The following is a 24,310-nucleotide window of genomic DNA, read 5'->3' on the forward strand; positions in this document are numbered from 1 at the left end:
TAGCAATCCTAACAGTTCTTGCCTCAAATTTTTCTTTTCAGGAATATTCGATGGATTTTGCACATGTAAGTATTTAAAGTAGTATAAGTTTTTTTTTACTCTATTATTTATTACACTCTAAATTATATTCAACTTGAATTTGATCTAGATAATTGAATAGCCAATAAAATTTTTTATGTATAGTTGACCTCACACGAGATTCCTTGTATTTATTGATGTTAAATAGCAAAACTCAAATTCAATTAGTATTTACATTTAGCATAGAAAAGAATAGTGTTTACATTTACATTTTAGTTTATCAATATTTGCTTGACAAATCCGCAAATCTGCTCGATTATATTGTACTTATTCCCAACTAAAAAATGCAACATGTATGTATCATTTCAAACTATTTTTTTGGTGCAACATTATTTAAAACTATTGTTTTTTAATTGGAAGTATCTATAATTAATTATTTGTTATATTATACACGAGGATTTTAATGGAAATTGAAGTGATGCTCGTGCGTGAATTTATCCATATGCTTTTCACTCCACGTTACAGAACCTTAACCAAAATTGGATTGAGAAAAAATAACATATCAATATTCTTACACTTGTCCTTTTATGAAAACATTTTGTTCCTCTAACTCTTTAAGCAACTGAAAAATTTGATGTTTTCTGCAACCAAAGCTAGATGTTTTACCAATACCCAACTAAACAAGCTAACAACTTTAAAGAATCTTCTCCATTTGCTTAAACTAATCCATCTTCTACAGAAAAACTTCTCTGAAATATCCTTTCCCTTGCTTTAATTGCCTGCAATCTCAGACATTCGACAAATGAGTACATTTCAGTTAGTGGTACATGTGAGCTCTAAAAAAACGTATTGTAATACATGTTCAAAACTGAATCTTAAAAAGATTGCATGGGTTAAGATGCTACTTTTCTTTGACTATAGAGATGATTTCTCTAGCTTAAACTTTAAATTCAAAAAAAAATTATTTGATATATGAGAAAATATAACATTGAGAAAATGATTTTTTTAGACTGTGCCAAGTGCAGAGCCATAAAGACTTGGAAGTGGAGGCAAACCTGTTTTTCCCAGTTTGTACAACTTGTGATGAGAGATAGCATAATTGTTTGGCAGAAGGCACCAGTCAGTATTCCAATCCAAAGGCCTTTTCCTCTTAATTGTAGCCAGAAACCCAATATGGCAGCCATTGGAATTCCCACAACATAATAAGCTCAAAGGTTTACATATGCTCCTATGTGCTGCCACCCACATCCTCTAGCAATACCTATAATGAAGGCATAACTCAGATTCCATTGCTTAAGAAGAGTAATGTGCATTGAAAAATAGTTCAAACAAGAACTAACCTGAAAGGGTACCGTGTAACGTGTCTACTATAACAGATATACTTAAAAGAGGAACCATATCTGTGACATAATCCACCACATCCTGCTCATTGCTAAATACATAACCTAAAACCTGCCTGCTAGCAAAAATGATTGAGCTCACCAGAATGGCCTCAGAAACTGCTAGAGTCATGGCAGCAGAAACAGATACTCGTGCTGATTGTGGACTTCCAGCTCCTAATGCATTTGAAACTCTAGTGCTGAACAACCCGCCCAAAAGAGAAACCAATCAGAAAGAGGAAAAAATTCATTTACTATAATATCATTCTACATGAATACGAATATGCACAAATTGATGAGCTTAGGACTTGTGTGAATCAAAACCTTGCTGCTGAGCCAATTGCTTCTGGGATTGTGTAGATAGTTGTGATGATGGATAAACTGGTCAGAACATAGTTAACAATAACAACAAATTAGCAACACTTGCATGAATGGAAATCAAAATTTGGCTGAGTAACAATTTCAACACAGATTTTAAAACACAAAGCCATTCATGTCTGAAGGACTAGGATAAGTTGTACATACCATATGGATAAGACTGAAGTTTCAAGCTCTGGATTTGGTAGAAGACCAGAAAGCAAGGTTAGCAGCTCAAATGACCACCACTCAAGGCTGCAACGATCAAATAAGTAAGAAACATACCATGGTTGAAAATTAAATGGGAAATAAAAACACAACACAAAAGATAAAATATAAGAGGAAGAAACTCACCAAACCATTCCAGCTGAAGGAATAGCATAGGTGAAGAATTCACCAATCCCATGGAATAGTTCCATTGAAATTGGGACTCGAGTCCTTTCACATTCAGTAGAGAATTTCATATATAAGCCAAGTAAAATCACATTCAGCCAGTATGAAGTACCAATTGAAAATGCTGCTCCCAAGTTACCAAATCCAGATTTAAAGACCATTAACCAACTGAAAGCCACATGGAAGCAAAGAGTAATGGAGGAACTTATGACAAGGGGACTGATCAAACTTTGCATCAAAAAGAATCGAATCAAGGCCTGAAGTGTTGCATAAGCAAAGAGAGCAGGGATCATGCACAAAGCAAATTTTCCAGCTTCTTGTGAAATCGAAGGGTCTTGGCCAAGAAATATGAGTATCTTCTCCAAGTAGACCCAGAAAAGAGTCAGAGGAAGACAAGCTAAAGTAAGAGAGACAATAGCAGTGTATATTTGAACACCAAATTTTCGATATTGCTGTGCTCCATATGCTTGCCCACATTGAGTTTCCAGTGCACATGACATTCCAAACTGTTTGACATGTACAAAAAAGACAAAGTGCAATTAATTCTTATAATTTTTTTAGAGACCATAGGTATCTTCACATAAGAGAATCCTACTCGAACTTAAGCCATTTTGTGTTTTAATTCATCTTCATCTCTTTTGTTTTTAATAATTTTCCATCCTTTGATAATTTGGGTTCAATGCAGTAGTAGGTCTCAAAGCTTAAGAAGAAAGCAGTGAGATGGGAAAGGAAGAGACTTACAATAAGACTGAAGCCAGAGACAGCACAGAGAGAGATGGCAATGGCTGTGCTAGAGAGAGCAAGCTTACCCAAGTGACCAACCATCATCATTGAAATAATCTGTAGAAAATACTGTGACAAAGTCACAGTAATCATAGGAGCTGCTAGATAACCCACTCTTTTCATTTCCTGAGAAAAGACAGTCCATGTTATGGCTGAAGCTGAAGGATTCTCCGGCTCTGAGTCCTTATCTAAGAGACTATTTTCCATATCCTCTCCAAAGGGTCACAGAATCACTGCACCTTGTCGAAACTGGTAGAAATAATGGCAGGGCTTTGGTGTTTTGTATGCTAAAAGGTTTAAATATTTACAAGTGGCAGCAGCAGTAGTTCTTCCAAGGTTTAAATATTTGTTTCAATAATGACTGTCTCAGAGTCTCTCATGGGCTTCCCCCTCTTATGTAGACGGAACAATATTTCAAGTAAATTTTAAAATTTAAAATCATTCCATCTAATCTAATTTAATCTAAATTTTAATTTTGATTTCTTATAATTTTAAATCTACAATTTTTAATTTTTTATTTTTAAATTAAGACAATTTAGTCAGAACAGTACATATAGTGTTTAGGTAAAGTGTAAGAGTATTAAATAATAATTATAACACATGGAAATTTATAACATGATGTTTAAATTGCTGTTATAAATAAAATTCATGTGATTTTTATTTTAGATTTAATTGTAATTTTGGTTTTTAAGGTTTAGCAAAGAGTAATTTTAGTTCCTGTGTGGTTTCAATTTATCAAATTAAATCTCATGCTTTTTAAATTAATGAAATTTAGTTCTTGCATGTTAGAGATCATATAATACTGACATGCGGACTTGATAATTGGAGTTTGGCAATTGAGGAAGAAGTGTTAAAGGCGGGATTTGATTTTATTACCCTATTCTTAAACATCATGCATATCAACATTACTAGCAAACTTAATTTATCTGATATATGTATGAAAAATATACGTTTTAATGTCTTTTTTTTATCCCTAATCTTTTTAATTTAAGTTTATAGTTACTAATCTAAATTTTGATCCGTCAAAAGTCTCTTATCATTTTTAGTTTCTGCGGTAAAATAACAATGAATTAATGACATGTGAATGATGCCGATCTTTCAAATACTTGTTATGTTATTAAAGAATTTAACGAGATAATTACATGTACTTTTTTTTTCAATTATGTTTTCAAGTCTTGATGAACTCATATGCTATAATCAACTATTCAGAAAGAAGATGAAGAATTAATACTATAATTTACCCAAAAATTACATTTAAATTAAAATATAATAAGAATTAAAATAATTTATTTTTATTCCTTTACTCGGGTTTATACTTTGGAATTTAAATAATTTTGACATTGTATTTTTTATTTTATATTTATAAGTTGAGAGAAAAATTAGTTGGGAGTCAAAAATACCTACTAATTATACAAAAAAGAAAAGGTTAAATGTATAAGACGGGAACTATCAAGGATCGGCAATTAAATGAAACAGTTTTTTTTAGGGAAAATGAAACAGAGTTGAATAGCTCAAAATGACATTTTGCATTCCAAGCAGCACAGCGCTAGTATAGCAAACATTGCTAAACGTTTATCATGTTATCATGACCAAAAATGCTACGATATTCTCCACGGAGGTATAAGCTCATATAGCTAACCACCTCAAAAAGCCAAAAACTCATTTCTTATAATGAATGGAGTAAACTCCTACTCAGTCACGGAGAATAGTCATCTTTAGAAAATTGGCCTTTAATTAAGAGCTTGTCATACTCATACCAATATATTGTCAGCAGAAAATTGATCATCAAATAACCTCTTTCTTGCCTTGATTGCCTGCATAGTAAAACAAAACAATTGAAACAAAATGTCTAAAAGGGATACTACCTTCACAAGGGCTTTAAGATTTACTAAAGCAAAAAAGTGGCTGAAAGAAGATGAACTAGTATACTTTATTATCCTTTTAACTTCGTGCGACCAAACATAACAAAATTGAAGTTTTATGACGAGAAATGTTAACAACATATTAATACACTCTTTTGGACTCACTTTGTTATTAGTTAGAATTTATTAGAAACTAAGAATGTATATAAAAAAAGTTTGTTAGTAACACTCCTGGAGAATACAAAGATTAGAGGGTATACCTGCTTTTCCCAATTTATGCAACCTGTTATGATAGAAAGTAGAAGAGTTTGAACAAAAGCACCACTTTGTATACCAATCCAAAGTCCTTGTCCTCCCAGTCTCACCAAAAATGCCAATAAGGCAGCCATTGGAATCCCACAAAGGTAGAAGGCCCCTAGATTGACAAAAACCCCTAAATGTTGCCATCCACAACCTCTAGCAATCCCTGAACCAAAGAATTAAACAAATTGAGAGAAAGCTTTTCTTCTATATAGAATTTACTTTAGGATAGCCATTGAGAGAAAGATTACCTGTGAGAACACCTTGTATGCTGTCTAGTATAATAGATATACATACCAGAGGAGCCATGACAGTGACATAATCAATAACTTCCTTCTCATTGCTGAAAATATAACCATAAACATTGCGGCAGGCAAAGAGTGTTGCGCTTACTATACTTGTCTCAATTACTGCAAGAGACATTGCTGCTAACACGGCAACACGTGCAGCATGTGAATTCCCAGCTCCTAGTTCATTTGAAACCCTTGTGCTATAATCAGAGAGGAGAAAAGATAATTAGTTTAGATGCATGCTTAGGGTAGCTAGGTTGTGTAACATGTAAAGTGTAAATTATGTAGAATGAGTATGTCTATGATGTAACCTTGCTGCAGCGCCAATTCCAAAGGGAATCATATAGAGAGTTGAAATGGTGTTTAGACTGTGGAAAAATGACAAAAAAAATTAGTTCTATCACATCAATTTATAAAATCTTAGAAATTGAAGATTGGTAGCAAAATGAAATTGTAGATCATGAGTTTCGGTTTATAAAGGGACCAAAAAGTCTTATATGGGTTATAAAGAAAACCAAAATAATGGAGCATACATACCAAACAGATAGAACTGAAGTTTCAAGTTGTGGATTTGGTAACAGCCCTGACAGCAATACAAGCAGCTCATATGACCACCATTCAAGGCTACCATCATCAACATGAATACAAAAATTATGTTAAATACTAGTTTTGGAAAAACAATACAATACATTATAGAAAATTTGTTGGACAAGGAAACTTTTTGTTATCTGATAACATGAATATGTAGAATATTGATTGAACAGGAAGAATAATCACCAAACCATTACTGCCGAAGGGATAGCAAAACGAAAGAACTCCCACATTCCTTTGAACAGCTCCATAGAAATGGGTGCGCGGGTTTTTGCACATGCAGAAGAGTATCTCATGTACAATCCAAGAAAAATCACATTTGACCATATTGAAATGCTCACTGCCAATGCTCCACCAACATTACTCAGTCTTGTCTTGAATACCAAGGCCCAACAAAGAGGTACATGAATAATGAGTGTGACACAAGAACTTGCAAACATGGGAAGAAGCAAACTTTGGACTTGGAAATATCGAACTAACGGCTGAAGAATTGCATATGCAAAAAGTGCTGGAACAAGCCAAATTGTGAACTTCCCTGCTTCATGCGAAATTAGAGGGTCCTGGCCTATGAAAACTAGTATGCTTTCCATGTTGATCCAAAGGATAGACACGGGAATAGAAACCAATATGAGAGAGAATATAGCAGTGTATGTTTGCATTCCAATTCTTTGATATTGTTGAGCTCCATAAGCCTGTCCACAAATTGTTTCCAGTCCACTAGCCATTCCCATCTGTTAGCATATGCAATTTATCAATGCCCTAAGTTACAAGGGAAGAAAATAATGATGATTTTTAGCAGGATAACATGCTTGACATAGCTTTTTTATTTTTATTTTTTAAACGCTTGTAAGTTGATTTTTTTTTTTTAATTTTAGTTCATGTTTGCATTTTGTTAATTCGGATCGTCCTAAAACATTTTGTTTCTTTTTTAAACACGAATTTATGGAACTATAAATAAAAAAAATTAGAATCTTAAAAACTAAACTTAAAAAAACACAAACTTATAAGAATTAAAAATAAAAAATAAAAAACTTTCAAAAACTAAAATTAGAAAAATAATAAACTTACATAGACTTAAAAAAAATACTAACTTACTTGAACTAAATACATATTTAATACTTAAGAATTTGATGAATAAATACTTATGTATATGCTATTTCTATAATTAAAAAAGAAATTACACTAAAAAAATTTCTAAAAGTGACAAAAGACAATTTAGTTTCATAAATTATTCTTCTATAAAAAGGTTAATAAACATGTCATGAGTTATTTTTACAAGCACGATCTCTTAAATATTTGTCTAGGTACTGATCTCATCACTTAAGGTTAAATGCATGAATCTGTTGAAAAGGTAAGCAACTTTTACATATGCAATAGAACATTCTGTCATCTTTTTAATATTAATATCAATGGCAAACTAGAGCAAAGACCGCATTTTCCTGTGCTGCTACAGTCTCACTCACATGTGATGGTGCTTCTGGTCGGCCTAGTGCAATGAGTCAAACACAATGTTAGGCGGACATTCTGGTATAGCGTGAGAGAGAGAAAGGAATAGTGATAAAAAAAATGCTAGAAATACATTTTTATTATATATATTTTATTATTGTTTCAAATTATTGAAAATTTGTAAGCCTTGTTTTTTTATTTTGTGAGCTCCCCTTATAATTATAAATAAATTTAAAAAATGTGTTAGAAAAATATATTATTAATACTTTTATAAGATGGACGATATGACGTAATAAAATCATAAAAATACAAAAAAAAAATGTGAAATGGGTGCTTATATTTACAGTGTGCATTTCTTTTTTAGTTCAATTTTTTCTCATAAATACACTTTTATTTTTATTTTTAATATCAGTCTGTTAATAAATTATATCATTAACATATTTTAAGATAATTTTTAATTATAACTTACTCATGTATTTATATTAAAAATATATATATGCTAACAAATTCATATATGTAAACAACAGTGACTCATTGCACATAAAATTAATATATCTAAATTTTAAATTCCTTTTTCGTTTAACATATGTTTAATTTTCTTCTACTAGTACATCATATATTTAAATATTTTTTGTTAAACTTATTATTTATTAAAAATTAGATAGATCCTCCCCTTTATCCACTTCTGGATCCGTCCTGTATAAAAGAACTGTAGTGCCCACTAGAAAGGTACAAGTCAGAGAATCACGTCGAATCATTAAAAATGTTGGTATACGTTTTAATTAGTCATTAACATCCTTGTGTACTCAATGGTCGACAAAATGCCGTGTTTTTAAAGTAATAAAAAAAAATCCCCATAAATTAAGTGAATAAATTTTTCATGAAGACTTAAAAAAAAGAATATGATGTATTTTCCAAGTGAAATGTTACTCAAACCTAAAGGTAATAAGGAAATAATGAGAGAAGAAGCTAGCCATGGAGCAAACTTTAGAAGAAATGAGTGATATGCAAAATAAAAGAAGTGTAAGAGTAGGAGCTTACATGAAGACTGAAACCAGTGACCCCTGATAGGGAAATGGCTAAGGCTGCGCTAGAGAGATAGAGTTCACCTAAATGACCAACTATCATGGTTGACACAACTTGCAACAAATATTGGGAAGAAACCACTGCCACCATAGGCCCTGCTATTTCACAGATCCTTCTCATTTCTTCACTATAAACACCCCATCTTACTACTCTATCTTCTTCATGTTTTTTTACTAGACTTTCTTCCATGATCTTTTTCTCTTTTCGATCACGAACGGACTTAGCTAGCTAGAGAAAGAGAAACAAAGAAACGAAAGAAACAAGACCTTCTTTCTTTGTTTGATTTGGTCCTCCTTCGGGGTTGGAAACTTGTTTTTATACCTTTTTGCATTTTTCTTTTTTCGTTTACTTTCTATTTATTATATATTATGTGCGATCCACGAGCGTCGATACAAAATTGTGGGATTTAAATATGACTGAACAGTCTGACCTCTCAGATATCTACTTACTCTTCCAAATCATGACTAAAAGAATCCCCTGTTAAAGTTATCTTGTACTTTTCAAAATTGTTTTTATACCATATTTGTTTTTTTTATTAGAATTTAGAAATTGATTTTTTTGTGTTGGTTATGCTAGATGATAAGATATTTTAATTAATTTTTTTTATTATTTAAAAGATTTATTTGATTATTTAATAAATTTGTTTTTAAAATGTTAGTTTTTTAATTTTCATTTTTAATATATTTATCAAATATTTTAATAATTTTTTAAAATAAATTATGATTTTATTATTTTATGTTATTTTATATTTTTAACTATCTTATTGATTAATTTTATAAAAAATTTATAATTTAATAAACTAATTTTTTAATTTCTAATTAATAATTTTTAATTTTCACTTACCCACTAATTTTTTAACTTATAATTAATTTTTTTAATTTTTAAATAATTTTTCACCGAATGTTGACTAACATAGTCTTTCTCTTTCTTCTTTTCATGATTCTAGTATAATTTTGAAGTGATTGGAAAATTCGTACCACCTGCTTTCTTAACTTTTGCTTTCATTTAATATTATTTTATGTGGCGACATATCTTTACATTTTAATGATTATGTCATTATATTTAATTAAAATTATCTTCATCTCAAGAATCATGATGATGTTATTTACTTTACAATATGAGAACTTAATTTTTTTAGTTTATTGTTACATGAATTAATTAAATCTAATGATATAAATAAATTAATTATATTTAATAATATAATTTTATTAAAAATAATTAAATTAAATAATAAAACAAAAATAATTATATTTAATAATATAATTTTTAAAAAAAATAAAAAACAAAATTATAAAATTTAATTTAATAAATAAGTAATTTTAAAATTAATTAAAAATTATATAATATAATATTTGTATTCTATAATATTTTAAATTAGAAAAAAAACAAAAATAAGAAGAGTGTATTCATAAAAAAAAACCTTATCAATATGATTAGCTCTTAATCACCTTTCAATTAGGATAAGTATGGTTGTGTAAAAGAGAAAAATATAAAAAAATTAAAAATAAATATTTAAATTTAAGTAACGTTATAGAAGTGTGAGACTCATAAAAAATTTTAAAAAAATTCTTTCATTTCCTAATAATTTGAACACAATCAAACCGTCCATTAGGGTTAAATCAATAAATTTTGAATTTCAAAATGCCACTTTTAATGTAAAAAAAAAACGTGAAATGAATAATTTTTATAAGTTTAATAAATTAAGAATAAATATATGAAATATTTTATATTCTAGATTATTTTACATAAACCCTATTACTGGACAAAGGCAATTAATTGCCAATTACGTCTCTATAAATATAATAATAGGTATATGTGTTGGATTTTGCTCTTCCTTATTTGATAGCGAAAGAGTGAGAAGAAGGACAACCAGATTTTACCCTCAGCTCATTTGTCTTATACGCTTGTCGCTATCATTTTATACGAGATCAAATAATTCTGGTTTTTTTATAAAAAAAATTATACTTTTTTTTATCTCTTTCATTCTTTTTATTTCCTCCTTGCTTATCTATATTTGACAAAGTTTATGAAATAGATGTGGAATTTGGTATAGCGGCGGGCTGCGTATGGATTCTTACGAAATGACAAGTTCAAAGTATTCAAATTCATTTTAAGTTTTAGTCTTTATGCCATAAAACAATAAATTTTAGTCCTTGCACTTACATAAAAAAAAGGTTTGGTAACAAGTTTTAGTGACGTAAAAAACTATTACAAAAATCTTTTCACGGAGATAAATTGGCACAAAAAATTGTTTAAAGACTATTTTTTTTAAAAAAAAAAATAAAGACAAGTATAGGAATCAATTGAAAACATAAACAAAATGATAGTCATAAGAACATATGTTGGCAGTTAACCTTAATTTTTTTTTCAGAGCACAAATATATTTTTTACTATAGATAACTTGTCCGAATGCACAAGATGGACAGCAAAATTTTGATTAAATTAAAACAACTTCACATCAATTAATTAACATGGTTAATAGTTGATAACCTTTATCCTCTTAAAATATATTTAGACTTTCAATTTTCAATATCAGTACTCTAAACGAATCTCAATACTTTTGAGTTTTGATTCATTCTTGACTGAATACTAATTAAGAGCACTAAAAATTTCTTAGAATGCATTATTTTCATTATTTCATCATTTATTTTTTTCTACGGTTTTTATCATCCGTCATCGACATCCATTGAAAGTTTGTAAGCTTTAATGACCATAGTTAATTTCCTTTTCCGTCTTACCTAGTTTAGTTTTTATTCAAAATTTTGAGAATAGAACGATTCTCAAACACGTCTTTAATTAAAGAACATTTGCTTTGCAAAAAAATAATTATTAGCAATGAAAATAAAAATCTAATTTAATGAAATATGAAATCACTCATCTCACCTTTTGTACGGAAATGATGATTTCAAACCTTATAAAATTTTGATACATAGTAATTTTATTTATTTATTTACTATTTTAACAACAAACGAATACCTGATCCATAAAATACAGCATAAAAACGAAATGACAGTTCTGAGTGCCATTCGTAATATTAGAGTATAGAATTCAAAAGGCTTTAGAGAAAAAAGAAGTCTGGAATAGAACTAAAGTGACTTTCAAATTAAATTGTATTTTAAACACGGGATTCTTTTTGGTCCCCGAATAACTATGCATATATTTAGAAGTAGTAGATGATAATAAGTGATGTTAGGACATTAGTTTAAAAAATAAAAGAAAAAAATTATTGAAATGCACAAAATTATGATATTCATAATTTGTTTTACGTATTCATATGATCTTTATGATAAATATTTTTTTTTATTTCTTAACTAATGTTCTAAGACACATGTTGTCAAAGACCCATATATTCATATATTCTGATAAAGTTTACAAACAAGCAATGATAAGGTTAAGCTGAAAAACCTGAAAAATTCTAATACTCACAAGCAAAGAAGCGTAATTATGGGGAAGTTCAGGCCAAGATTGTGAAGAAAATGACATTACTTTATTTTTGCCAACTTATGTCAGGTCCATATTTATATGGAAAAATACAAATGCAATGGGCATCACATTTCTTTAACTTCAGGTGGGGTAGAATAGTGATCCCTTATGGGAATCTAATGCCTTCCATTCCTGCTGGCATAAAAAATGCTCATATACCAAACAAGATCCCCTGCAGCCAAGTAAGAAAACCAGGCCTCTTACTCATAAAACTTAGAAAATAAGTTAAAAAATATATATGAAGCTCTGGCATCATTTTTGTTGAAAGAAATAAAATTCCTGCCATGCATTGTATTAATCTCTAAAATCAAGAAACCATTTTATGAATGTCCATGAAATTTGTAAAGTCCTTCCAGTTGATCAGGAAGCAACAGTTTGATATCAGTTTATCCTAAATTCCATGATAAAATGCATATAATTACCTTCTCATTCTAAAAGAAGACAAAACAGGGTATTCATAAGAAATTAAATTGTTCTACCATGGTCAGCACACGAAAATCATTAGACCAAAGTAAAAAGGTTTACGGAAGCCTTACACGCAAAGCCATCTTTTGAAGTTTATTCATTGCAGAGAACTGCTTCAGGCGTGATAAAACAGCAGAATCAAGAGGTTTATCTGGTGCAATGTTGTCATCAACAATCCATGGGTGACCTGGCACAGAAAACCACAAAGTGCCACAGCTTTGTACCCTTTCCAATAATTGTGCAAATATTCATACAAATCATGATAGTTGCTTGCCCAATATAAAAGTTAAGTAGACTCAGAGAGTACTTCGTGAGCTGTGAGCCTTGTTTTTGGATTCCGATCAAGCATTTTTCGAATTAGATCTTTGGCACTGTCTGAAATGCTAGGTCATGGCTCAGACTGGAAATCAAGTCTTCATAGCAAAATCTGTTGGAAAATCCCCTGCTCAGTTTCTGGAGATGACAAAATTTTGCAGAAGTATTATTGGCAATGATGAAGAATGCACATGAAAAAGCATCTACAATTTATAATTAAGTATAAGTGATATATAGCTGTGCCCAAAATGGTGGCACCCCCTTAATAAGGTGTACAAAACAACACCAGCACTCCATACGTCTGCTTCAGGACCGTAATGAGAAAAAAAAATAGAATTGATTAAATTATATATTTTTGGGAATAAACTATAATCTGTGTATCTAGTAAAACATGAAATTTTCAAGTCAAACCAGCCATTCTTCTTTTTCAGAAAAGAATAATAAATATCCTTGATTCTATTATTATCAATTAATGGTAGTCCTGTGCAAGCTTCCCTACAACAGTAATATGTTAAAATGCAACTTCTCAAATCTATAGATAGTAAAAGTATAGTATATGTTTGTTACATAAAAGCACTTACAAAGCACCAAGCTAATCCTGTATTTCTATATAGATGAATTCTGTTTTTCTGTATTGGACTTACAAATGCACATAAAAGGTTCAAACCAGCACTAAGCTGTAAAAAGATCCAGATTAAAACAATACCTCAACATCACTCAAGACAAGATCAACAAATAGCAAAGAATTAGTTCAAATCATGTCAAAACGCATATTCATGTTAAAACCAGAGCAAAATTGCTAATGCACGCCATTTCATTTCCTTCTCAAATTTAACAAATTCACACCCATCCTTAAAAATGTCTGCAGAATGCCAGGGTCTATTAATCCATTTAATTGAAAGCACAGAGAAGTATGGAACCAAGAACTCAACCACCAAAAACAGCACAATTGAGTAATGAAATGGATATTAGCATTAAATAGCAAGCTCCAATTTCTCACTCCATACTTTTTGGTTGTCAATGCAGTTAGACTTGTCTGATTCAGTAGCTAGTTCTTCACCAAGGCTTTCTCCCAACATGAAATAACACAATTTTCATGGTCTGAATTTAATTAAATTGTTAATACATATAAAACTCACATTTATATGGAGAATAAACGCAAGGGCGCTTCTGGCAAAAAAATTCAGCACACCTTTCCTCTCGGGAAATTTAAAATCCATTTTAGAGTGCGTTTGGATAGATGATTTTAACGTTTGGAAAATAATTTATTAGAGAATTTAAATTTATGTAATTTTGAATTCATTGTTTGAATGTTTTTTTTAAAAAATTTAAAATTTTAGAACTTTAAAACAAAATTTTAAACTATTAAAAATCTCAAATTTCAATTTCCTTTTAAAAGGTGAGAAATTGAAATTCTCTTCTTAAAATCTTCTTCAATAAACATGCTCGTGGAACATCGATCGGGTGTGACTATAAAAAAACACGTATAATTAGCACATCAACCATATTTTTTTTTCACCCTCATAATTTTAATTTTTTTTATCCAAACACAATTTTGAAAATAAAAGAATTTCAATTGAAGTATTTGAAATTCTTAGAATTTAAAATTTCTCCCCCTTGAAACACACTCTTAAAGAAATTGAGTTTTTTTTTTTTTTATAAGCAAAAGGAATTTCATTAAAGAAGGAAAACTAAACTGTAGCACAGCAAAATGCCACTATCCAGTATAGAAGAGTTTGATACAAAGAATATACCAAACTAAACGGAAAAAAAAAAAAAAGGAAAGATATACAACTAAAGGACCAATACTTCAAGACAGATAAACCACACAGTGACACATAAAAATAGCTGATGTTAGTTACTTAACGTGCCAAATTGACAAATGGACAGAACTTAACTCAGGGACTAACTTGCTAAGGTGATTAAGGGAGTCTTCTTTCAGGGATATCATTGGGTTTAGCAAGTCCAGAGAGACTAATGTGAAATTGGTGGAATTTTAGGGATGAAAGTAGTGCTTTACTTCTATAAATACTAGAGCCAATATCACTTCACCAGCAAACAGTGGTACATTATGCCAATTTTTTAATGCCCAAATCATAATACAAAAAAAGGAGAAAATTAATAGAACTACTAAAGCACCCCAGCCCCAGAACTTCAAATGCCCTACTGAAGTGCAAAGTTGGGACAGCAGCATGCACATGCAATATTCATACATGAAGAATACAAGTTTGAACACAATTTTTTTATTAAAAGAAGCAATGTAATCTGCATAAGCATGTTCAAAGAAATATTTGTTTGGTACTCCTTGTGGATTTTTTTTTTTTACAATCAACTTCAGCCAAGTGACATGATAAACATCACTATAAGCATCTGCAAGTGAAGGTTTTATATTTTGACAGTAAAAGTGCTAGGTCCCAGGTACAATTTATTTTGATGTTCCTAAAACTAAGTTTATCAATGCACTATATGTCTCATACCTTTGCCACATCTAATTATTCAAACCCAAAAAAATTTACACCACAATACAAATTCATGGCAGCAATTTGGGAATTCCATCAATACAGTTTCTTGTAGTTTTCCTTAGGGTCATAAAGCATTCTCTCCAGATTTAAAATCTTGCAACAAAGATTTAAACATGAAGCTTGATTTAGGCTCATTAAGGCTCAAAGTCAATATCTCTCAATGATGAACAAAGAAACCATCTCATATGAACAGCTGAACTTTTCCATTTTTCAAGGCCAGGGTCATCTTATAGGGTTTGTATACTTCAGATGAATAAAGAACCCATCTCATAGAGGCAACTGCACTTTTCCTATTTCAGAATCAGGGTCAAACTTATAGGGTTTATATACCTTTAAACATGCAGCTTGATTTAAAGTCATGCAACAAAATATTTAAACATGCAGCTTGGTTTAGGGTCATTAAGGCTCAAAATTAACATCTCTTTTTTAAAATAAAGAATCCATCTCCGAGGGGCAACTGCACTTTCCGATTTCAAGGTCCACCATTACATACCCTAAATGTTCAAATGAATAATAAAGAATCCATCTCATAGAGGCAACCCACACACTTTCCTGTTTAGAGAGTCGGAGTCAACCTTATACATACCCTAATTTTTCAGATGAAGGATAAAGAATTCACCTAATACATACCCTAATTTTCCAGGTGATGGATAAAGAATTCACCTCAGGCATGGCAACCGCACTTTTTTGTTTTCAAAAAAAAGAATCCATATCTCCAACGGACAACTACACTTTTCTGATTTCAAGGTCAGGGTCATCATTAATAACCTAAATTTCAAATGAATAAACAATTCATCTCATAGAGGCAACCACACTTTTCCAATTACAGGGTCAAGGTCAACCTTATAGGGTTTATATACCCAAATCAAGAAGCTGATATTCAACGATTCGAGTTTCATCGAATTAGAACTTAGAAACTAGCCGTTGAACGCGCTTGAAAATCCGAAACCGACCAAAAACACAACTCGAAACAGTGTGTGCCTCAGTTTGGAAATCCAAAGCTCATGTGATTTTTTTTATAACTGAAATAGGTTGGGCCCATGTGTAGGCCCATTTAAAATTTGTAGCTTTTTTGTAACAAAAACAAGTTTACCGTTTCACCAACAAATAACTACTTCATGTATTTACCATAATAATTTTAAAAACTGATATAATATACGAAGAGTGAAGTTAACGAGGGAAAAATTGAAATAGCAGATTATATTTGAGAATTTTTAAAATAGGTGAAAATACTTATCAAAAATAGTTAACCTCTCTGTTTTATTTTTTCCTTTATTATAATTTAAAAACATAACGAAACCTTTCATTTTCAAATTTAAACATATTATATAAGATAAACTCATATTTCATCCTCTATTCTCCTTTTGAGAAACTCTTACATACACACAAACTTCATACTTATTTTTAGACGCAACCAATAAAAAAATTATAACTAATAAAATAAAATAAAAAAATTCAAGTAAAACTAAATTTGATATTCTTTCTTAATTCTTTTTATAGTCGTCTTCCTAATCTTTTGTTAAATTTCATTGAAATTAATTCAAATTTAGAAAATATAATTTGAATTTCAAAATAATGTATTTTGATGGTGTAAAATCGTAGAGTATTTTATTTTAAATAATAACTTTATTAATGCAAATATAACTCTTTTATTTTAAACAATCGTAAGACTTTGTTGTGCAGTTGGGTTTATAATTTTAACTTCTAGAATACAATTTAATTAGGAATGATAAATATTATTGTAATATTAATGATCAATGCATTTAAAAAAGAAAGACTTATTCGGTTTGATACAATATATCAAAAAATTAAAATTAAAATCAAACTATAATTATAATTATAATTTTTAAAATAATAATCATAAATAAAATGTTAAATTTAGGAAAAAGATCCTCAATTGTAAAGTTGTATATTGTTCAAGACGTAATAGTGTGTTTTACTTTTTTTAACTTTTTTGTTTCAAATTTTTTCTTTTTAAACACTATTAATTAATTAGAATTAAAATTAGAATGAAGTCTCATTCCGCATTCTTAAAGTTGTTTTTATCCGTTCCTACATCCCATATACTTCATAAAATCAAATTTCTTTGAAAAGTTTGACTTATCTTCAACATTAATAGAAAATATTAATATTATATTAATAAAATAATTTTGAAGAAATTTTTATTTTAATTTACTGCAATTATAATTCATTTATTTGAATTATATGTTGGTTTCTATAATTAAAATTATGTATTATTTTATAATATTGTTTGTGTAGGTGAGTAGACTTTTTCTTATCATAAAAAATATATATTACTGATATACTTTATAAAAAAATTTGGCCTATTTTTATATTGGTAAAAATTTATTATAAACAACAAAAATTTTGAAGGTTTTTAACCAAATGATTGAACATAAGTATTAAAATTAAGATTAAATTATTTGGATATTATCTGGGTTTGATTATTGACGAAAATAATTCTTGATTAAATTTTTTTTATCTTTCATCCGAATTAGTCAGAGTTTCATTAACAAGAAAGTTAAGATAAAAATATTCGTAGATTTTATTTTTTATTTAAAAAGTTTTGCTCGTGTATCTTTAGTTTAGCAAAATTTATGAAAAAATAAGCAGAAATAATATCAATTTTTTTGCTTTATATTTTGATTATTTATTTATTTTAATAGTTATAAAGTTATTATTGGTTGTACCTAAAAATAATGTGTTAAGTTAGCTTTTAGCTAAGTTTATCTCTTCTTTTAACAGATGTTAGTAAAAAAATGTGCAAGCCCGTACTTTTTATTTTTTAATTTGTTTGTATTAAAAAAAAAAATCACATTAAACTTAAGGAAGTGGATATTGTATCTTTATTTTACTTATTGTACAAGATTGTTTTTTCAGGTTACTTATTTATTGTACCCGAGAATTAATACATACAATTCTTATACACACTAATATATATGTATACAAATATTTCTGTTAATTTTAACATTGTGCATTGGTATTTTAAAATCTGGCTCGAACTAGCCAATCCAATCATGAACTTGACCTATGACCAATTCAAATCCATTATGTTTCTAACATGCTTCCGACTCAATATTAACGCAATCTAACCGGTTAAAAAATCATTTAAATCGGTTTTAGCTGGTGTTGGACAAAACAAATTTTTTAAGATTTAAGGTCTGGTTTCCATGCTCCTTGTATGTAGTCATAGCCCTTTGTTATCTTGATAAAAAAAATCCTTTGATGGATCACAAATTCAGAACCTCAAATTAATTTTCATAAATGAAAACTCAATGAAAAAAATGTTAAAAAAAACAGATCAAGGTCTAGAAGTGATAGAACAATTGCATCAATCCCTTTCGCAAAACTAAGAGAATCAAAAACCAAGAAAATTTAAAAATAAGAACCAACAACATTCCTAAGAACTAAGAGAATCTATTTTGCAAAGCTTGAAATCTTTGTTAACAAATGAGTCAAAACTAATTAGAAAGTTATAATTTAGCATATTTATACTATAGACCTAAAAGCCATAAACTCGTTCCTAGAAGGCCTACTAAAGTTGTAATTAAATAACAAAAATACAAAAGCTCACATATAAGCCCAAACAATATAACCAATATTACACAGATTAAAAAAAGAAGCCAAATAATTATTTTTGTCTCTAGATATACAAAAGGTTGATAAATTCGTTTTTAAAGATGAAAATTCAAATTTTTGTCCCAAAAGTAAAAAAATACGATAAATCTATTCATTTGTTAACTTTTATCCGTTACGAACGAGTTTATGTGACATATTCAATAACGATTCTGTCAACGTTTTACATATTTAGGATGAAAATAACTATTTATCCAAAATATAATTTAAGTTTCATTTTTTCTCTTTTTTAATTGTTATAAACATAATTGAAAAATAAATATATGTTAGAACAAATATAATATTAATTAATAATTATAATTTGTCTTTCTATAATAGAGAATTCTTATTTTTTTTACATACAAACAATGAAAAGTATTGTTAATGTTATTGTATAAAATATCATCATTAAATTCTGTAAAAATACACACATATGAAATTTTATCCAATAATAGAAAATTAAAATTATCAATAAAAATTGATGTAATTGGTGATAACATATTCATATCTTAAAATGACCGTGAGTTTGATAATCTATAAGTGATGTTTGAACTTTGAGTCTTGTGAGGGTTAAACTTTTTTTTTAGTAATAAAAAAATTAAAATTATTTTGTATGTAAAAAAAACCTTTTGGTAAGAGAAATCTTTGCCCATTTTCATGGAGAGAAAGCAACAAACCTTGTCGAAAACAGAAGTTCTGCCACGTCACCCACCCAACACAAACCTTGTCGAAAGCAGAAGTTCTGCCACGTCACCCACCCAACACAAACCTTGTCGAGCGAGCGAGCCCATCGAGTCAAAAGCCACATAAACATAAACTACAGAATCGCAAGCCTCAAACATACCCGGGGGGTAAAAGTGTAAAAGACGGAAAGAACGAGGGACGAAAACGTAAAAAGACTCCAAATTGGAGCCACGCAGGGCCTTTGGATGTGCATATAGTGTCACTCCCTCACTCCACAAACCCTAGTAGCCCTCTTCATTCTTTCTCTCTTCTCTCTCTGTCCGAAGATGGCTTCACGCAGGTTCGTATCTTCTCTGATTCGATCCTCCCTTCGTAGATCTCAATCGAAACCCTCGATTTCCGCATCCGCATCGAGGCTCACGTCATCCAACCGTGCCTCTCCGCACGGTTACTTGCTGAACCGCGTCGCCGAATACGCTACCGCGGCGGCGGCTGCTACCGCTCCTCCCTCTGCTCCGCCTCCGGGCAAGAAGGAGGTTAGCGGCGGCGGGAAGATCACCGATGAGTTCACCGGGAAGGGCTCGATCGGGCAGGTCTGCCAGGTCATCGGTGCCGTCGTCGATGTCAGATTCGACGAGGGTTTGCCTCCGATCATGACCGCGCTGGAGGTTCTGGATCACTCCTCGAGGCTCGTGTTGGAGGTGGCTCAGCATTTGGGTGAGGGCGTTGTCCGAACCATTGCCATGGATGCCACCGAAGGGGTCGTTAGAGGGTGGCGCGTCCTCAACACTGGCTCCCCTATTACCGTAAATACTGAATCATTTGTTATTTATTTGTTATTAGCTCAAACTTGCATTTGTTGGATTCTGCTTTGCCAATGTGTTTGAATTTGATTTGATTTCATTTGATTTTGTTATCGGAGTTGGGGTTTCTGAGATTTGTTGACTTTTTTGGTGTTGGATATCTGGTTTTCGGAGCATTGGGATTTGAAGCTGTAGGTTTATGTTTTGGATCTGAAAAAATTGACCTACTTTTGAAATTAACGAAATGTTTGTAAAGATTTATCATTTTTTTTTGAAAAAATTGATTTAGAACAGAGATGTATGGGAGTTTTGTCGCTGTTTGATTGTTGAAAGAACCCCATGTTGGCTTTTGATTGATTGATTGATTGATAGTCTGTATCCTATTGCATTTTTAGACATTTAATTGGTGTGCCGAAATTGGTGGCCTTTTAAACGATTCTACTGTTATGTATTTTATACTTTGTAGCTAACTTATTATTTGTTCATTGTTTGATGTGGGTGGATTTCAATTTCATGGTATTTCTTCTAGCTTGCTTAATTTCAGTTAGTATCAACTTTATGGCCTTTTGATCTCTTGATCAACTGGTCCAATCTCCTGTTAGTAGACTTACATTTTTACACACTAATTTAGCTTGATTTTTATTGTTTTTGTTTCTTCACTTGCGTTTATCATCTATTTTCTAATTTTCTAATATACTGTATGCATTCCAATCAGGTTCCAGTTGGTAGGGCTACCCTTGGCCGTATCATAAATGTCATTGGAGAGCCTATTGATGACAAGGGAGAAATCAGTAAGAAACCCATAAAGCCTTTTATATATATATATATATATATCTGATTTTTGATTGGGAGATAAGAGTCTTTTCTGCCATTCTCATGAAACTGATGGTAATCATTTGAATTGCCTTAGATACCGAGCATTATTTGCCCATTCATAGAGAAGCTCCTGCTTTTGTTGAGCAAGAAACCGCACAGCAGATTCTTGTTACTGGAATCAAGGTATTTTTCCTTTTTATGTTTCTTTTTTTTGTTTGTAAATGCATTTTATCTGATCTCCTTCATTGTCAGGTTACTTGTTCTCATGTGTCATATGATTCGTTACTGATTAATTTTTTGTGTACAGGTTGTTGACCTGCTTGCACCATATCAAAGAGGAGGAAAGATTGGGTTGTTTGGTGGTGCTGGTGTAGGAAAAACTGTGCTTATTATGGAACTTATTAACAATGTTGCAAAAGCTCATGGTATGTATTTAGTGCGCTTAGTTTATTCTTTGTAAAATGTTCTTTTACCTTTCTATGCTGTATGCTGACTGTTTCCATTGGTTAGGTGGTTTCTCTGTGTTTGCTGGTGTTGGAGAGCGAACCCGAGAGGGTAATGACTTGTACAGAGAAATGATTGAGAGTGGTGTCATTAAGCTTGGTGATAAGCAGGTGAATTGAATGTGGTTCATGGCTTTTTTAGTATTCTTCATGATACTTTCATTTGAGTATTTTATTAATTTGTCAACAATGGTTGTCTCATGGTATTAGAGTGAAAGCAAATGTGCTCTTGTGTATGGTCAAATGAATGAGCCCCCTGGTGCTCGTGCCCGTGTTGGTCTTACTGGGCTTACTGTGGCTGAACACTTCCGTGATGCTGAAGGGCAAGATGTGCTTCTTTTTGTAGACAACATTTTCCGTTTTACCCAAGTAAGTCCTTTGGTCAACTTGTCTAAGATAACTTTCTGTCTTGGGGGTATTGTTTGTTTTATTATTGTTCATTTTATATTGTGATGTATCGTGCAGGCTAACTCAGAGGTGTCTGCTTTGCTTGGTCGTATCCCATCTGCTGTTGGTTACCAACCAACCTTGTCTACTGATCTTGGAGCTCTTCAAGAGCGTATTACAACAACCAAGAAGGGCTCAATTACCTCTGTCCAAGCTATCTATGTGCCTGCTGATGACTTGACAGATCCTGCTCCTGCTACCACTTTTGCTCACTTGGATGCCACAACAGTGTTATCACGACAGGTTTGAATTCATTGTATTATTTAAGTAGCTGATGCATTCACATTTTTAGTTATCATCAGCTCAATATTTTTTATTTTGATGATGTTGAATAGATCTCCGAGCTTGGTATCTATCCTGCTGTTGACCCCTTGGATTCTACATCTCGTATGCTTTCCCCCCTTATTTTGGGTGCGGATCACTATGAAACTGCTCGTGGTGTACAGAAAGTACTTCAGAACTACAAGAATCTTCAAGATATCATTGCTATTTTGGGAATGGATGAGCTCAGTGAAGATGATAAATTGACTGTTGCCCGTGCCCGTAAGATTCAGCGATTCTTAAGCCAGCCTTTCCATGTTGCAGAAGTCTTCACTGGTGCCCCAGGAAAATATGTTGAGTTGAAGGAGAACATCACCAGTTTCCAGGTATTATTTTTTTTGTCATTTAATCTGACTTTACCCCACCTAGTGGTCCAAGGCTTTGGTTGTTGTAATCTTATTCTGCCATTGCTTGTATGACCCTTTTTTTATTTCTTTCATGAATATCATCTAACTGGAAATTAATTTGAATTTGAATTTCCTATAAGCTACACCTGAAAAGGGAAATTGCGTGTTCATTTACCTTTTCTTTTTCCGGAATCTTTATTTGCATTTGTTGAACAGAAACTTATACAGTGCGAGTTCATACACCTAGCTATCTGAACTGCGCGGCAGGCAATGACTTTGTTTTCAATAGTGTTGTGCCTTTGTTGCGTACTTCTACTGTTTCATTTGACTTTTTGCACGGACATTATTGGTTACCATGGTTTTGTTTTGTTTCCATCTTGTTGCAGTGACGTGGCTACAATTGTCATGTCATACTTGTGTTCTATTGTCTACGACGTTGGTTTTCTTTGTGGACTAATGCATGGTTAATGATTCCTTTGTTTTTGTGTATCTGACAGGGTGTGTTGGATGGCAAATACGATGACCTCCCAGAGCAGTCGTTTTACATGGTTGGCGGTATTGAAGAGGTCATTGCTAAGGCTGAGAAAATTGCTAAGGAATCTGCAGCGTCTTAATTACATACAACAGCCATGTTCTCATTTTAATCCTTTTTTTGTAATTGCTAAATTTAATAATTTAGGAACTCTTGGCAATGCCAAACGACAAAATTTTCAATTTTTTGGGTATGAAAATGTGTCAGGTTATTCCCTTCCCATTTTAATGTTGCCTACTGTGAGATGAACTAAGGTCAAAGTCTCTGGCCAACTGCCCCCCTTTTTTTAAGTTGTGTTATTTAATAAGGGGAAAAGGGCAAGAGGATGTAAATTTTTACTTTTTCTGGTTGAGAACGTTGGATGCATTAATGTTAAAACTTTGTAATTGTTCCATCTGGTCCATGGCCAGCGTAATTTTTGTTCCTTACTGAATTGTCCTTTTTATGCTAATGTTAAGGAATTTTTTTATTGCTTCAGTATGTTTTTAGACTTGAATATTTAACTACTTTCATCTTATTTAATATTTCAAAAGTATTTTTTTAATTATTTGTAATCCTATTTCCAATGAAATTATGAGTTTTTAGTCTTCAATACAATCTTTAAACATTATTAGCTTCAAGTATCTGAAAGGTTGTAATTGAAGTTATTTATCTATTTCCATTGTGTTGATTTTAAACTTTGTTATTGACTTTTAAATCTAGTGTTTTATTAAGATGAGTCAAACACCTTACTCTATAAACGAAGTAATAAAAATTACGTATTCAAGGAAATAATTGTTTTTATAAGTTTTCTATAAAAAAAAAATTGGCTGTATTCTATGCAATTATTATTTAGTATTCATTTGATTTTTCTTATACACGTTAGAAAACAACAGGCAACTTTTTTATGGTTATTCACAAAACATTTCCTTTAATCCTTTAAAAGAAACCAAAACAAATTAGTGCTCAAGCA

General features: G+C 31.0%; 3 protein-coding genes across 4 annotated transcripts; 1 reads left to right on the forward strand and 2 right to left on the reverse strand.

Moving 5' to 3' along the window:
• Positions 1-537: 537 nt before the first annotated feature.
• LOC100801336 (protein DETOXIFICATION 14) lies at positions 538-3,582 on the reverse strand. Its single transcript, XM_014773048.2, has 7 exons — positions 2,889-3,582; positions 2,109-2,653; positions 1,923-2,009; positions 1,722-1,778; positions 1,359-1,597; positions 1,074-1,279; positions 538-797 (listed from the first exon to the last, which is right to left on the reverse strand). The coding sequence occupies exons 1-6, from the start codon at positions 3,135-3,137 to the stop codon at positions 1,227-1,229; spliced, it is 1,230 nt and encodes a 409-aa protein (XP_014628534.1). The 5' UTR covers positions 3,138-3,582; the 3' UTR covers positions 538-797; positions 1,074-1,226.
• An 811-nt stretch (positions 3,583-4,393) lies between these two features.
• On the reverse strand, positions 4,394-8,879 carry LOC100788647 (protein DETOXIFICATION 12). 2 transcript variants are annotated; one of them, XM_041013260.1, is made up of 8 exons: positions 8,461-8,559; positions 7,437-7,459; positions 6,160-6,704; positions 5,920-6,006; positions 5,694-5,750; positions 5,344-5,582; positions 5,053-5,258; positions 4,394-4,744 (listed from the first exon to the last, which is right to left on the reverse strand). In XM_041013260.1, exons 3-8 carry the CDS (start codon positions 6,702-6,704, stop codon positions 4,682-4,684), a joined length of 1,197 nt encoding a protein of 398 aa, XP_040869194.1. In that variant the 5' UTR covers positions 7,437-7,459; positions 8,461-8,559; the 3' UTR covers positions 4,394-4,681. The 2 variants fall into 2 exon arrangements, with proteins under 2 accessions (XP_040869194.1, XP_003555931.1); XM_003555883.5 differs by lacking the exon at positions 7,437-7,459 and having other exon boundaries at positions 8,461-8,879.
• A 10,829-nt stretch (positions 8,880-19,708) lies between these two features.
• Positions 19,709-23,752, forward strand: LOC100789705 (ATP synthase subunit beta, mitochondrial). Its single transcript, XM_003555884.5, has 9 exons — positions 19,709-20,395; positions 21,108-21,183; positions 21,303-21,391; positions 21,516-21,633; positions 21,719-21,822; positions 21,922-22,080; positions 22,177-22,401; positions 22,494-22,805; positions 23,324-23,752. The coding sequence occupies exons 1-9, from the start codon at positions 19,916-19,918 to the stop codon at positions 23,438-23,440; spliced, it is 1,680 nt and encodes a 559-aa protein (XP_003555932.1). The 5' UTR covers positions 19,709-19,915; the 3' UTR covers positions 23,441-23,752.
• The last annotated feature ends 558 nt before the right edge of the window (positions 23,753-24,310 follow it).

Source organism: Glycine max, chromosome 20 (genome assembly GCF_000004515.6).
Source record: "Glycine max cultivar Williams 82 chromosome 20, Glycine_max_v4.0, whole genome shotgun sequence".
Taxonomy (NCBI): Eukaryota; Viridiplantae; Streptophyta; class Magnoliopsida; order Fabales; family Fabaceae; genus Glycine; species Glycine max.